General features: G+C 31.2%; 1 protein-coding gene across 2 annotated transcripts; it reads left to right on the plus strand.

Moving 5' to 3' along the window:
* Positions 1 to 7,756: 7,756 nt before the first annotated feature.
* Positions 7,757 to 8,742, plus strand: LOC149177290 (heavy metal-associated isoprenylated plant protein 39-like). Of its 2 annotated transcripts, XM_089423369.1 has the most exons (3): positions 7,757 to 7,918; positions 8,038 to 8,113; positions 8,199 to 8,742. In XM_089423369.1, exons 1-3 carry the CDS (start codon positions 7,904 to 7,906, stop codon positions 8,492 to 8,494), a joined length of 387 nt encoding a protein of 128 aa, XP_089279495.1. In that variant the 5' UTR covers positions 7,757 to 7,903; the 3' UTR covers positions 8,495 to 8,742. The 2 variants fall into 2 exon arrangements, with proteins under 2 accessions (XP_089279495.1, XP_089279494.1); XM_089423368.1 differs by lacking the exon at positions 7,757 to 7,918 and having other exon boundaries at positions 8,011 to 8,113.
* The last annotated feature ends 7,647 nt before the right edge of the window (positions 8,743 to 16,389 follow it).

Genomic DNA, 16,389 nt, shown 5'->3' on the forward strand with positions numbered 1-16,389 from the left:
GTTTTGCAGATTTTTTTTTAGGATAGAGTGTATTGTTAAGGAATTTTTTACAAAGTTGTTAATACAAATTTATTTTAGCTTTTGTGTAGTGCTAAAGGATATGAAGTTTATCTAGAAGTTATAGTGGTAGCAATGAAAATCAATCAAGGTTATAAAGGTAGCAATGTCATGCAAGTAGGAGCCTAGCCTAGTTGTCCATTCTTGTAGACACAAATAAAAATAGAAAGAGAAAAATAAAATAAAATGACAAAGATAATTATATGAGCATGGCCTAGTTGGCTATTATTTAAAAAGAAAAAGAAAAAAGATAACTATAATTTATGTGCACTAAGATTAAATTTTGTTTTGTCAAATTTTAAGAAAGCTAAGGAAATAATTATCACTATGCTATAAAAACAAAATCACAATCAAGAAGCATATGAGGGTTGCATTAGAAAAGATTCAATAATAGAAGAAGCAACAAAGAATCAAACACTAAGAATACTTGACCAAGCAATAGTAACACTCAACCACACAATGATCCCGGCAATGGTTAGGTTAACTACAACAAGACAACAAGACGACCGCTAGGTTGACTCACCACCACTAGACAACAAGACGAATGCTAGGTTGACTCACTACCACTAGACAACAAGACCACTGCTAGGTTGATTCACTAGCACTAACCACTAGAGCACCAAACACCAACAATCATTGGACCACTACCTAACACACACAAAAGGGAGAAAACAACAATGTTTGTTATGACCTTTCAAGTAGAAAGAGACCATGAAGGGAAAACAATAGTTGCTTTTGACTCAAAGGATGCCTTTGAATCAATGATAGAGGAAGTTTATCATGCAAACAATGTGGAAGGCTTTAAATAATGGATCAGAGCATCTATGAAGATCGAGTGTTGTCAAATGACAAAAGAGTACACATGGCAAGCCTAAAAAAGGAAAGAATATGACAAGTTGGGGATCAACTTGGTCAATCAACCAACAAACTCCCTCAACTATATTCAAATCAATTTTAGTGACTTAGTCAATTGCCAACAACAATTGATAGGAGAAAACCAAAGATTGAAGACCAACCATACATGGAAAATTTTGAACAAAGAGCACCAAAATTTTAAAGAAGTAAAATGCATACTTAGAATAGATTGATGCTTATTCTTCAAACATAAACACAGTCCTTATAAATTGGTCAACTTATTTCTCCAATACCTACAACCAACTAAAGGCTATCTAGTCATTGTTTACAAAAGTCTAACTATAGGCCATCCAAGCATTGTTTAGAAAACTTGATAGTCCAAAAAGCACAATAACATATATATAGAACTATGATATTTTAAGCTAAAAATCATATATATATATATGTTTATTTGATAGCACAAAAACATTAGTAATTCCCCAGAAGAAAAATGCACAACTTAAAGATACTAATGATTAATGCACAACGACACTAATAATTCAAAACATGTATGGTAAATGCAGAAGCAAAAAAGCAAATCAAGTAGATATAAAAATACAATCCTAATATAATTGAAACACAAAATAAATTTGATTACCTTTAAAAGATGGAATACTTAACTGAAATGAAGAAAATAATCATCATAGAAAAGTGATAATAAAAAAAATAGTGAAATTTGAAACCTAACTACAATAGATTACCCATACATCTATTTGGCTTCTTCAAAGATGGCTAAAGACCCCCTCATGGCCCGCAAACTGGTGTCACCTCCGCGACCAAAATTTACATTTTTCATGCTAGGCAAAATGACCAACTAGCCAGCTATACTAAAAGAATTAACATAGACAAATCCTACGAACTTATAACACAAACATATAAATATGACATGAGTTCAATAATCATTGTATTGTCTGGAACATAAAAGTTACACGAATACATAGTAAATTACATAAACTAAAATAAAACCTCAGATCTGTAATTAATAAAGTTAAATTCGCTATTAGTAAGGTGTTATAAAAAAAATCTACCGATATATAGTTTTGAATAAATCAAAATAAAAGGCAAACTCTACCCGGCAAAAGGTTTGACTTATCGCTAACAAAATGCTATAAATATATGATTTATACCCCTACATAATTTAATATGAAAACAATTGAAAAATGAAACCTATAATAAAAAAGGCTAACTCCATAGTAAAGCTACTAACTAATATTATAAGGTCAAAATAATATATTTGAGCATGATTGGGAATGGCAAACTATGCCATGAACAAATAAATTAATACTAGCTTTACCATTTAGTTATTGTGATGAAAATTTTCATAAACAAATATGAGTTTTACGGAGAGTGGGAGTTATAACCATGTTCATATTTTATTTTTAATATTAAATTATAAAGTTAAATATAAATTTTTATAATAAAAATAGTTTAAAATTACAAAATTTTAAAGGGAAAAAATAGTATTTTAAATATGAAATAATTCAATACTTAAAAAAACAAAATTTCAAATTTAATGAGTAGTTTACTATGAAAATGAGGAAACTAAAGAGTATTTAAGGGTTTCAAAGAATAACTAATTATTCAATGGAAGCACTAAGTGTTTCACTAAGAGAATTAGGAAATCAAAGAGTATTTAAGAGTTTCAAAGAATAATTATTTAATTTAAGCACTAAGGCATCATAATCTTATATTTTGAATAAAATAAAAATGGAAGATAAGAAATCATTGTCACTTACATTAAGAAAAAATGATTAAGCCACCAAAGAAAACAACATATACTTGCACACACAAGTTTTCTAAGAAAACTCTTAATAAGTTGAACACTCACATAGAACCCACCTTAGAATTCCACAAAGTTTCTTTGAATCCACTAATAGTCTCCCCTTTGATATGTACAATGATGAAAACTCCACTAGCTAATCATAATCATGTACATGCAAGGTTTTCTAAGATAGGGATATATTAAGAGCCCATAAATATTCCACTTCGCATCTACACCTAAATTCTCTAAGCCCACTTCAAACATTAAGTTTCAATGGCAATGGAAAAATCCATTTGCAATCAACCTTGATTAAAACCACACCCACCCACTCTAAAAGTTAAGTTTCAATAGCAATGCAAAAAGCCAATTGCAATCAAGTATGACTATGTCTATGACAAGAAGTTTTTCTTTAGGAAATATGTCTTGCATCATATGAAGTATTTCTTTTTGCTATACGCATGGTATCAAATGAAGTTTTTATTTGCGCAATACACAAATTCAAGTTTTCCTTGGATGCAAATCTCCAAACATTTCCCGGTGTTTTCTTGCAAGCACCAAGTGTTTTCGCTAGGAGAAACAATTCTCTAAGGCTCCCATGGACTTTTATACAACCATGAATAGAGCTCTAAACCATATACTTCACCACTTGCATTATTACGAGAATTATACTAGGGTCCTACTTTAAGGTTATTAAGGGGTGCCATTACAATTAACACTATCCTCAATGGTTTAGCAAAGATAGACAACTATCAAATACAATCATTTCCTTATAGAAATCTACCTCTTTAATTAACTATTAAAGATAAGTTACATTACAACTACATTGTCAAAATATAGAACGAAATTAATAAATTACATTATAACTACCATGTCAATTTTCTTCAAATTGGTTAGTCATCTCATTTACAAAAGGTTAATGCCCAAATCTATCTATGAAACACCAATATAAATTTGAATTATAACAGACATCAACAGCATCATAGTACACACACACACACACACACAGTCATCTCATTTACAAAAGGTTAATGCCCAAATCTATCTATGAAACACCACTATAAATTTGAATTATAACAGACATCAACAGCATCATAGTACACACACACACACACACACACACACACACACACACATATATTTCTTGGAAAACATATATGAGGTTTATTTTAAAAAATTGGATGATTAAAATACACAAATTTAACACATAAAATTTATAAAGTTAAATTAAATTATTGAACTCCTTGAAAACCTATACTTTTTACCATAGTATTCTTTTTTAATATAGCCTATTTAAAGGCATAAAATTCCAATAGTTTTCTTAATAAAAATAATTAGTGTCTTGGATATCCCTGTAATGATTTTCTTTATTGTCTTTAAAATCCTATAGTTGATTTGGTCTACATTATTGTTTTTTTGTAAGCATATCTTCATCATGTCCAATATATCACCCTATAGTTGATTTGGTCTACATTATTATTTTTTTGTAAGCACATCTTCATCGTGTCCAATATATCACCGTGATTGGGGCGAGGAATTGAACCAGTGACTTCACATCAAGTAGGGCGGGGAATTGAACCATTTACTTCACATCAAGGAATGCCTTAACAAAGCACACAATCACGTCTATGAGGACAGGGAATTGAACCATCGACATCACATCAAGGAGTGCCTTAACAAAACACCCGATCACCATCTATCCAAGACCCCGTAGATCATTTGATCTTATTATAAATTTTTTTAATTTCAAAATAATATTATTTATTTATTTTTTCCCACTCTATTATATTTGTTTAGTTTATTATATCAATATTTTATAACAAACCCTAACATCTTTCTGTAAAGATGCTAAGATCTCTTGAATTATGGTATTTAGTATTTAAACATAAAATTCAAAAATCATCCAAAAAAATAGAAAAGTATACCCATATGATTATTTTATAGTGCAAAATCTCCTTAAATATCTTATCAAACAAACTTGATCCATGTAAATGGAAACCTCTTTGAAGTGAATAAAAAACCATGCACCATATTAACCCATATTCCTAAGACTCTTACCAAATTCTTTCCATTAGCTGATATTATTTCACAAGCGGCCCTCTACAAACATTTTCATTGTAACAAGGTGCCCTCTATCTATAAACATTTGCATTGTAAGGTTAGGAGGATAATTAATCACGATTAGTTGAATAAAAATTTTGTAAAAAAAACTGTTTTAGTTATTATAATGTGAGGAAGATAATTAGTCACGATTTGTTGAATCAAAATTTTGTAAAAAAAAAATTGTTTTAGTTGTTGTAAGTTGAGGAAGATAGTTAATTCTATTTGTTGAATCAAAATATTGTCCAAAAATGTTGCTTTAGTTATTGTAAGGGGAGGAGGATAATTAATCACCATTTGTTAAATCAAAACTCTGTCAAAAAAATTGTTTTTGTTTTGAGATGAATTTTTAAGGTGATTACATTGAGTGTAGTATAATATGGACTAAATATTGTAATGTTAAAGAAATGTCACTCTATTATATGGAAATGTTAGTTAAATAAAAAAAGTTAAATGGGATTGAAATAGGTTGGTTGTCCACTCATTAGATTATAGATCAAGGTTTTTGGCATATTTAAAGGTAGTGTGAATATTCTTTTTATTAATACTATTATTATCATCTAATAGATTAAGGCTTTTGGCATATCTAGAGGTAATGTGAATATTCTTCTTACTAGTGTTATTACTATCATTATCACATGTTATTACTATCACTATCACAGGCCATACATAAGACAAAGAATACAGCTTGAAAGGTTTTATTTGTTTTGTATATATACTTTACATAAAAGTTGCATTGAATCTTATAATCCATAAGCAGTTTTTTGTAATAGAGGTGAAAATAATTATTTTTCACTAATTTTTGTAGTAATGCTATTTATACAGTTTTTTTTTTTTTAAATCTGTAAAATAGAAAAAAAAGTATATTAAGTAGAAGCATGCTAATTCAAAGTACAAGCACTTAAACTTTCTTTTGAAATACACTTAAAGTGTATATACATAATGTAATTTTGAATCATTTTATAAATAAATAAAAAATAGAGTTTTTTTCTTTATAGTTAATAATAAGAAAAATCAAATCTATTGAGGTGTAAATCTCTTTCCCTCTTTTAAAATGAAAGAGATTTGATTCCTCCCAGCACTTACAAATTTAAAATTAAAATCAGTGAAAAAAATATCAAATCTATTAAAATGCAAATCTCTAGTAAAATGAAAAGAGATTTGATTCCTTTTCACACTTACAAATATAAAAATAAAATCAATAGAAACTAGTAACCAAAAATATAATAACAAATTTTAAACAAATCATTAAAATTTTATTTGCTGACTTTTGGCATCGTAGTATTCATATCAAATGATTTTAATGATCATTTCACACTATCCTCAATGGTTTAGCAAAGATAGACAACTATCAATATTTGTGGAGCTATGGCTCCATTAATGCACTGGGGCAGTATATGTCAACCATTGGATTTAGGCTATCAATATTTGTGTAGTTATAGCTCCATTAATACGCTCATGCAATATATGTCAACCATTGGATTTAACCCTATCAATATTTGTGCAGCTATAGTTCTATTAATGCACTGGGGGAGTATACGTCAGTGATTAGATTTAACTAAGTACAAAATCTAAAGAGTGACATACACTGCCCAATAAATTAATGGAGCTATAGCTCCAGAACTATTGATTGGATTTAAGCAAATACGAAATCCGAAGTTTAACATATTGCCTCAATATATTAATAATAGCTCTAGAAATATTAGTTACCTTAATAAACAATGTAAAACACAAAACCCATATTAAATAAAAGACCGACACACAAACTTAATACAATAATACCAAATAACCTCACCCTGGGCCTGTAGCCCTACCCAGGGAAAGGTGAGAAGTCAACTACATCAGCAATGTCAAAACCAAAATTTTATATAAAGGTGCAAAATTAAGCAAAATATTTACCTACAGCCGAAACTAATACACCTAACTCGTCACTATATGTCACTATCATAATAATTGAAAAAAAACACAAATATAATGAGATAATAATTAAAAAAAATGTTCTCACATTTTAAATTCCAAGCATGCTCCAACATAAATGGCCCTCTGCAAAAGTGAAGAGGCCCGTTACCCGTCTTATCAAAATTATTTGGAGATGTCTTTCGAGTACACAACTTGATACTTGTTAAAACACCGACCACGAAAATAAGAAAAATTGGCTGAACCGTAGGTTTTTTTTTGGGTTAGAATTTGGTAAAAAAAATCGGTTATTTTTTTTTGGAAGTTTCTCTGATGGGTTTTGGGATTTAATTTTTTTAAAATTTCAAAGGAATTTATTAAAATTATAAATTTGATAGATAATCTCTGCATAATCTAAGTGTTTTAGGGGTTTTTGAGGGCGCTGAATCCGTATATACAGTCAAAAAACAAGATTTCACCTCAATTTTTTCCCTCAGATTTTGGCACACTGAAAGTCCAAAAAATCACACTAAAAACAATTCCAAAAAAATTCAAAAAATCATAATGTGGGAGTGTTTGAATCTTCTTTTGATATATTATGTGGGAGTGTTTGAATCTTTTTTTGATAGCAGAAATAAATTCAGTGCCATCAAAAATTCCTCAAACACCCAAAATCTTGAAGTTTTACAGCTGTAATCCAAATTTTCAAAAATTTTTACTATATAATCTTTCTTGACAAAATTTCCATTATTTTATAATCTAAATTGTGGGTCCATTAAATTCTTCATAAATTCCTAGTCATTGTTGGCAACCTTATAATAACCCCACATCCTCAGTGGAAGTACCAATCCACCTCGTGCTGTCATCGACTGCGTCGTCTATGGAACTCTCATGGCGCGATCATGGCGTGCGCCACATTAGAAAAATGGTGAGTCATAACGTCTTAAGACCAACAACTCCGTCAAAGTCTTGCCACTGTTACTCACATTCTTGGCTTTTTGTAAAAATAACGCGGCCTGAGAATAAATTGGGAAGCGGCCCAGAGGTCGGAAGTTTCCACGAAGATGCAAGTAACACACTATATATATGGTATATATCCAATCCCCCTCACAAGGCGGTCGACTGAGAGTATAGCTCTGGGGATTACGAAAAAAATACAAGTCTCTCGATACATATCACAAATATAGTTTTGGAAGGATGTCAAATATGAAGGTATGAGGCTACCCTTTGCTCTGTTCAACCAGAATCAATGGTTTTGAGATTCTGTATGTTCTGAATTATTATACCCACTTTCTGAAAAAATAATGACCTTGCTTATGTTGTATTTGCAGAAAATGGTGCTGAAATTGGTGATTGAGGACGAAAAAAGCAAGAGAAAGGCTATGAAGGCGATTGCAGGGGTTGAAGGTAAATCTCAACAAACATTGTGCCTCACACCTTCTGGTTACAATGAATTTGGTTTTCTGAGTAGTGATAACATATTTGATTGCAGGGGTAGAGTCTGTTACAGTGGATATGAAGGAGAAGAAGATAACTGTCATCGGGGAAGCAGATCCTGTCTTTCTCACAGTAAAACTGAGAAAATTTGGTTTTGGATACACAGAGCTGCTGAGTGTGGGTCCTGCCAAAGAAGAGAAAAAGCCAGAAGCTGCGAAGAAAGTAGAGAAGAAAGAGGAGAAAAAGCCGGATCCTCCACAAGTAGTGTATCTGAATCCAAGCAGCTACCCGCCTTACCCATATACTGTTGTTACAGAGGACTATAATCCCAATACCTGTACCATCTGTTAATGAATTTTTCTGTCCCCCGTCTAAATATCTTCCCCGTTACCAGAGAATTTATGTTCTCTGTGGTTGTAACGTAATACATATTTGTTCTCAGAGGGTCAGGAGGTTAGGCCTCCAGGGTCAGGGTTTGGGCTTTGATACAGGAAACGGTCAGTCGCACGGTTGATGTGAACTCTATGTATGGCCCTGTAACACAAATTTTAGTGTAATTTTTAGTTCCGGAATATAGTTCTGTTCATCCGTTAAATCAATGTGATCTCTCATCATAGCAAAAAAGCAATTACAGTGTTGCTATAGATATAAATTACAGCTTACATCAATCTAGCATTTTATTGAAACAAAAGAAAATATTAGTGCTTTCAGATGTTTTGTGATAATTTCACATGAAATTTAATATTTCTTTTCATGACCTTTCAAGTAGAAGGAGACTAGGGGAAAGCAATAGTTGCTTTTGACTCAAAGGATTTTTTTGAATCAATGATATAGTTAGCACACATGGCAAGCCTAGAAAAGCAAAGGATAGGAAGCACACATGGCAAGCCTAAAAAAGGAAAGGATATGACAAGTTGGGGATGAATTTGGTTAATCAACCAATAAATTCTTTCCACTGTATTCAAATCAATGTTAGTGATTTAGTCCATTGCCAACAACAATTGATAGGAGAAAACATAAGATTGAAGACCAACCACATGTAGAAAATTTTGAACAAAGAGCACCAAAATTTTAAAGAAGTAAAATGCATACTTAGAATAGATTAGTACTTATTCTTCAAACATACACACAACCCTTACAAATTGAACAACTTATTTCTCCAATGCCTACAACCAACTAAAGGTCATCCAAGCATTGTTTACAAAACTTGATAGTCCAAGGAGGACAATAACATATGCAGAAAACTATGATATTTTTAGCTAAAAAACCTAAAATATATATAGAAAGAAGTTTATTTGATAACACAAAAACATGAGTTGTTCCAAGAAAGAATAAATGAACAACTTAATTCAAAGCCTGTGTTGGAATGCATAGACCAATCAAATAAATATAAAAATACAATCTTAATATAATTAATACACAAAATGTGATTACCACTCTAACACTTAGTTGAAATGAAGAAAACCATTATAAAAAAGTGAGAATCAAAAAATTAGTGAAATTTGAAACCTAAGTACAATAGAACACCCATACATCTATTTGACTCTACAGAAATGGCTAAAAAATCCCTCATGGCAAAACTAGTGTCACCTCCACAGTTTAGATTTTTCATCCTAAGCACATGTACCAACTAGCCAGCCATACCGAAAAAATCAACTTAAACAAACCCTAAAAACTTTCAACACACAGATAAAGATGAGTTGAGTTCAATAGTCATTTTATTGTCTGAAATAAAAAAGTTATACGAAAACATAGTATATTACAAAAACAAAAATAAAACCTGAGATCTACAATTACTAAAGTTAAATCCGCTATTAGTAAGGCGTCTTAAAAAAAGTATCCACCAATATATGGTTTAGAATCAAACAAAATAAAAAGCAAACTCTACAACGGAAAAAGGTTAGATTTATTGCTAACAAAATTATAAATATATGATTTATATCAATACACAATTTAACAGGAAAACAATTGAAAAATGAAATCTACAATCATAAAAAAACAAAAACTAACTCTGTAGTAAAGGTAGGAACTAATATATTATAAGGTCAAAATAATATATTTGAACATGATCGCAAATGGCAAACTATACCCTGAACAAATAAATTAATATTAGCTTTACCATTTAGTTATTGTGATAAAAAATTTCATAAACAAATATGAGTTTTACGCAGAGTGGTACAATATTTTCTCACCAATTTTATAAGCATGTTTATGTTTTATTTTTAATATTAAATTGTAAAATTAAATATAAATTTTAAATCAATTTTAAAATAAAAAGATTTAAAATTATAAAATTTTTGAATTTTTTTTAGCATTTTAAAAATGAATATCGAGTAAAGTAATTTAATTCATAGAAAATAAAATTTCAAATTTAATTAGTTCACTAAGAAAATGAGGAAACTAAAGAGTATTTAAGGGTTTCAAAGAATAATTATTTAATGTTTCATTAAGAAAACAAGAAAACTAAAGAGTATTTAAGAGCTTTAAAGAATAACCATTTAATACAAGCACTAAGGGCATTACAATCTTATGTTTTGAATAAAATAAAAATGAAAGATAAGAAATCACGGTTACTTACATAAAAAAAATGATTAAGCTAAAAAAAAAACACATATACTTGCAAGCTCATAAGTTTTCTCAAAAAACTCTTAATAAGTTGAATATTCACATAGAACCCACCTCCACCAATATTCTTTGAATCCACTAATAGTTCCCCCTTTGATAGGTACAATAATAAAAACTCCACTAACAAACCATAATCATGTACATGCAAAGTTTTCTAAGACAGGGATATATTAAGAGCCCACAAATATTCCACTTCACATTTGCACCCAAGTTCTCTAAGCTCACTTCAAACATCAAGTTTCAATGGCAATGGAAAAACCCGTTTGCAATCAACCTTGATTAAAACAACACATACCCACTCCAAAAGTTAAGTTTCAACAACAATGCAAAAATCCATTTGCAATCAAGTATGAATAGTAATGATAAAATCCATTTTCATTCAACCTTGATTAGAATGACACTTAGACCCCATATATTATCAAAGCATGATATGCATAGGTTTTGAAAGGAGAGTAGCTAATTCCAACAATTTTGTATCACTCTAGAGAGGTTAATGTTATTATAGCCTTTATAAAATATGGTACAATAGGTTAGATGAAATTGATGGAGATGTCACTCCAATTGGTCTTACATTGTGGGCATTTTATTAGTTATAGAGAGATATGATTATATATAAGCTAGGTTGGAAAAATAAATAAGATTGCAATCCTACTTAAGGTTAACACCAACTAAAAAAAAAACTCAAGATATGTTCTTTGTGATGCTCTACTTTAGTTTTGTAATGAATAGTTTCCTCACTTTTGTTCAAGTTGTCATTGATGTTTGCACATTGTCAAACCATTATTTCAATAATAAAAATTTAGAAAAGTTCACAGTAGGACCCCCAAATTCAATAAAAGGCCACCCATAGCTCAATTAAAACATTATATAAACCAAGATGACATTTTCATCAAAGTTAGTGCCTGTACTGACACAAAATTGCCTATCATGACCATCAAAATACTTAGAAAAGTCAAGTGAACTTTCACAACAATAGCTAGAGTAATTTGTAAGATAATTCATAAACATCTACTAATCCCTTTAGTAATTCAATTCTCACTTCCTTCAAACCTTCACTATTTTCATGAGAGAAAAGTTTCAAGTTTCTTGTTGACAAAAATTGTACCTTATTGCAAAGCTTTCATGAGGCACAAAGACTAGTGAAACAAGAAGTGTTGCCACTATAACATAGACAACAATTTTGACCATTGTAATGAAGGACAAATCCTACACAAGGAAGGATTCCCTAGTAGTACTTTGGGTTCCTAAGGAAACAAATAATCAAGTCCAAGGTTTCCTATCTAGCTACCTAATTTATCATCGATCAAATATAACAAACACGTTATGGATTAGGTGGTTACTCAAAGTAAAATCCATATTTGTATTTTATATACTTTAAGGTTGATTTAGGGGGTAAGTCAAGTTATTATGTAATGCAAAATTATCCATAGTTAATGCAAATATGAAAATTAATGTTGGTGGCTATAAAACTTGTATAAATAATAAAAATTATAGCCATAAACAAGTCACAACAACAATTAACTTTGACCATTTAATCAAGTTATAAACAAGTACAAATTTGGTGAAAAACAATGAACCAATCTAGGGTTTAGGTAACTTATTAATTATAAAAATTCAAAAGCATATATGTCACATACCCAAACCATTAAGTAGCATTTAGGAGGTGGGGTATTAAATATTTTTCTTCTTAAGAGGACTTCCATAGTCAATTTCTAATTTCACTAAGACCTCTTGCTCATTAACAACCTTCCATTGACTATACTCTTGCTCAATTATAAGCCTCGAGCATAAAGTTATGTTTCTTTAAAGTTTTTTTGAGGCTCTCTCTTCTATTTTTTGTCATCACCATTATTGATTACATGAAAATATTGTACAAACAACTCTAAGCTTCACAATTTTTGAGGCATATCACACACATGAAAATATTTTCTAACCCAATGTGTCAATCCATAAAATTTTATGGTGTGACATATTGCAACTTGGAATATTTTCCTCCTCATGACAAAGATATATCTTTCTTTTATCACATCACTGGATATTTTGATTTCTCATTACACATCATTAGAAATATAACTTTCTCACACTTTATCACACCTAAAAATTTATCTACCATGAAAAAAACCTTCATTCCTCTGAGTCTTCTTGCCTTCATTTATTTATCATCTTCTTTGATTGTATTCCTTCTTTGCTTACACTTCCTTTCCTATGCTTCTTTTCTCCATTTGTCTATTGCAACTTTTAAAACTTCATAGCGTGGTGTATCATACCACAAAAGTTTGTGGTGTGATACATCACACCATGAGAAACTTTCTTTCGCATGTCTCTTCCTTAAAAGTTTGTGGTGTGATACATCACACCATGAGAAACTTTCTTTCTCATGTCTCTTCCTTAAACTTCCCTTCTTTATTAGAACTCCAAACATTTTCATCCATGTTATGTAACACAAAAAATATTTTTTTGACATGATACGCAACACCACCAAACTCTTTCTTCATCATTATAACTAATCCTTCTCTTCTTTCACACCATGAAAACTTGCTTCTATGTGGCGTATCACATGAATTTTTCTTCATGTAATATGTTGCATCACATGAAACTTTTATTTTGTGTGATAAACCAATCTCCCTTTACCTTCTTTTCTTGTCCTAACATTTTTTAAATCCTTATTACCCTTTCCTCTATGACAAGACTTTTTTCTTTATGCAATATGTATTGCATCACATGAAGTATTTATTTTTTCAATGGAATCACATGAATTTTTGCTTTGTGCAATACAAAAAGAATAGAGTTTTCCTTGGATGCAAATCTCCACAAGTTTCCTATTGTTTTCTTGCAAGCACCAAGTGTTTTTGCTAAAGGAGAAACAATTCTCTAAGGCTCCCATGGACTTTTATACAACCATGAATAGAGATATAACGAATATACATCACCACTTGCTTTATTACAAGAGTCATACTAGGGTCCTACATTAAGGTTATTAATGGGTACCATTACAATTTAACTCACAGTTTATAACTAAAATTCCTTTCATATCTAACAACGCTTAGTCTTAATCATAACTCCCATGAAAAACCATCAAGATGAAAACATAATTCTATTATGATTCCTTATTATAATCCATCATTTATAAGGTAAATTTAAGCACACTAGGGAACATTCTTCTACTAGTTTCAAGGAGTACCAAAAGAGTTATACTTACCCAATTCCTTCTTGAATTATGCTAGGGTTGAATATTTCTTAATACTTTTTATTCTATCTTAGGTTCCTAGGAACAATAATAACATCAATGGATATAAAATGAATAGAAATAGGACTAACTCTTGACACATTGGAAGTGTATAGTTTCTTTCTCTTCCATCTTACTCATGCGCTTTTTTCTTTAATCATGAAACTTTATAATTTGAACAACCATGCCCATTCAAATAGCAGGACAAAATCAATGAGATGAATAAGTTTAGCATGCCAACAAAAGCATATAAATGGTAGGCATGGGAAGGAAAACATGGATCATTCCTAGCAATTACAGGTTGTGTCAACATGGATCAAGTGGTTTAGGTTTAAACTAGGACTAACTAAATTGCAACTTTTGTTTAGTGTGCATTATTGCAACCACATTTTACCAGGCTTACAACCTAGGATTTACTATTAGATAAGACCAAATGAATTATACCTCAGTAAAATCATTAATCAACTCAAGTAGTGGATAATTTCCCCTCAATAAATTCTTTAACATATCTATCCTCATATATGAAGCAAGGAAAACTATCCTTATACCCAAGAAGAAACGAACCTTTTAGCCAACAATGCATTCCCCCTCAATGCATGAAAATTTCATTGTTGAAACATGGCTATAAAATTTAATACGTGGTGGGAATAACTTATCTAAATGTAAGTTCCTTAATATATTGATTAAGGGTGAGAAATTTTACACCCAACCATAGGCTCATATGCACTCTATATTTCTACATTTGGTGACCACCTAGCCAAATGATGACACCACATGAGAAAATTTTAGGAAACTCTCAGCGATTTTAGGCAATTAACACACTCCCTAAAGAATAATTTTAGTAGGGAACCTATTCTTTACTCTCTATAAGATTTCATGGTTTCTAGGTTCTCTTATATCGACTTGTATAACACATGAGTAAGTCCCTTTACTACTAGATAGTCCCTTGGTGGCTTACCTCCCTTGAGCTTATCATGCTCGTATAGTGAGTAAGCCACACTCAAACATTATTTTAAGAGTTCCTCCATGTTTAATTAGGAAACGAATCGAGGGATTTAAACTATTCTTCCTCTTAGGTTGAATTGGTCACCATTTCCCCACACTCTTTTGGCTCTTTCTCAAATAGAAAACTCTACTACTATCACCCTCTTATGCATCTCTCCTCTATTTGGATTTTTCTTCCTAAAATAAACACCTTCTCCCCACTTACACATTCAACCCTTATCTTTTATCCCATTCCCGTGAATATTACATTATTCTCTATGCTCCTTCCCACACACACATGGGTGTTCTCTCCATTATTGAATGAATCGATGGATCTCCATCTTTTCCCATTCAACTCACCCTTCAAGTGAGGGTGCAACTTCCAAGTCAAAGGGTGAATATTTTAGAGGGTAATCTGACCATACAAATCACATCCTCTAGGTACACAACCCATTCCTATAATAATTGTGGAAGTTATTCCTTCCACCAACTATATTCATTGATTGGCTTGTTAAGTCAGTAAGGGGAATGGAGGATAATTCCAAAAATTAATCTTGCAAAAAAAAAACAATTTGGCAAGGATGGTTGGGAATTTTCAAGCATACTGAACCCCTTCTAACCTGCTCACTGTTCTTCACTCATTTTATCAAGGTCATTATAGGAACTCATGCTTGAATCTATTAAGAAATCTAGGGGCAACTAGATTAGGTGATTTCTCTTACTTTGATAACGTCTTGTGATGTTCTTTTCACTTAGCTTCGAGTACTTTTTATTAACTTCTTCTTTTACTTCATTACTATTGTGTTCTCTATCATCAAACAACTACCAAAAAATGAATAAAAATGAGACAAGAGGACACAAAATGTCGGTTGCTAACTAGGGCCAAAACCTATCCTCTTGAGAGGAAAACCCACAAGAGTTACTCTCTTCTTATAGAAGGTTAAAATGATGAATTCGAAGACCTATGACCCTTGAAAAAGACCCCTCCAAGGCCAATTCAACCTTCCTTTGATGATCTTTCCTTACACATCTTACAACAACAAACTTTGACCTTCTAGCAACTTCGACCCCAACAATTTTTCTAGCAACTTCAACCCCAACAACTTTTCCAACAACTTCGACCCCAACAAATTTTCTAGAAACTTCTACCTTAGCAAATTTCCCAACAACTTTGACCCAAAAACTTCGACTCCAACAACTTTTCCATAAAATTCTACCTTAGCAACTTTTCCAACAACTTTGACCCCAAAAACTTTGACCCCAACAACGTTTCCAGCAATTTCAATCTCACCAATCTATCCAACAACTTTGATCTCAACAATTCCTCCAAGAACTTCGACCTAACAGTTTCATAATTTTGTTGCACAGGAGAGAGAGAGAGAGAGAGAGAGAGAGAGAGAGAGAGAGAGAG

The sequence above is a fragment of the Pinus tabuliformis genome, chromosome 4_1 (assembly GCF_031772625.1).
Source record: "Pinus tabuliformis cultivar Carrire ecotype Pingquan chromosome 4_1, CPIR1, whole genome shotgun sequence".
NCBI lineage: Eukaryota > Viridiplantae > Streptophyta > Pinopsida > Pinales > Pinaceae > Pinus > Pinus tabuliformis.

Excerpts from the sequence above, each read along its gene's own strand:
- LOC149177290 (XM_089423368.1), top strand. The coding sequence starts at position 8,011 with ATGACCTTGCTTATGTTGTATTTGCAGAAAATGGTGCTGAAATTGGTG. Across the intron at positions 8,114-8,198 it reads GGCGATTGCAGGGGTTGAAG|GGGTAGAGTCTGTTACAGTG; the intron begins GTAAATCTCAAC and ends ATTTGATTGCAG.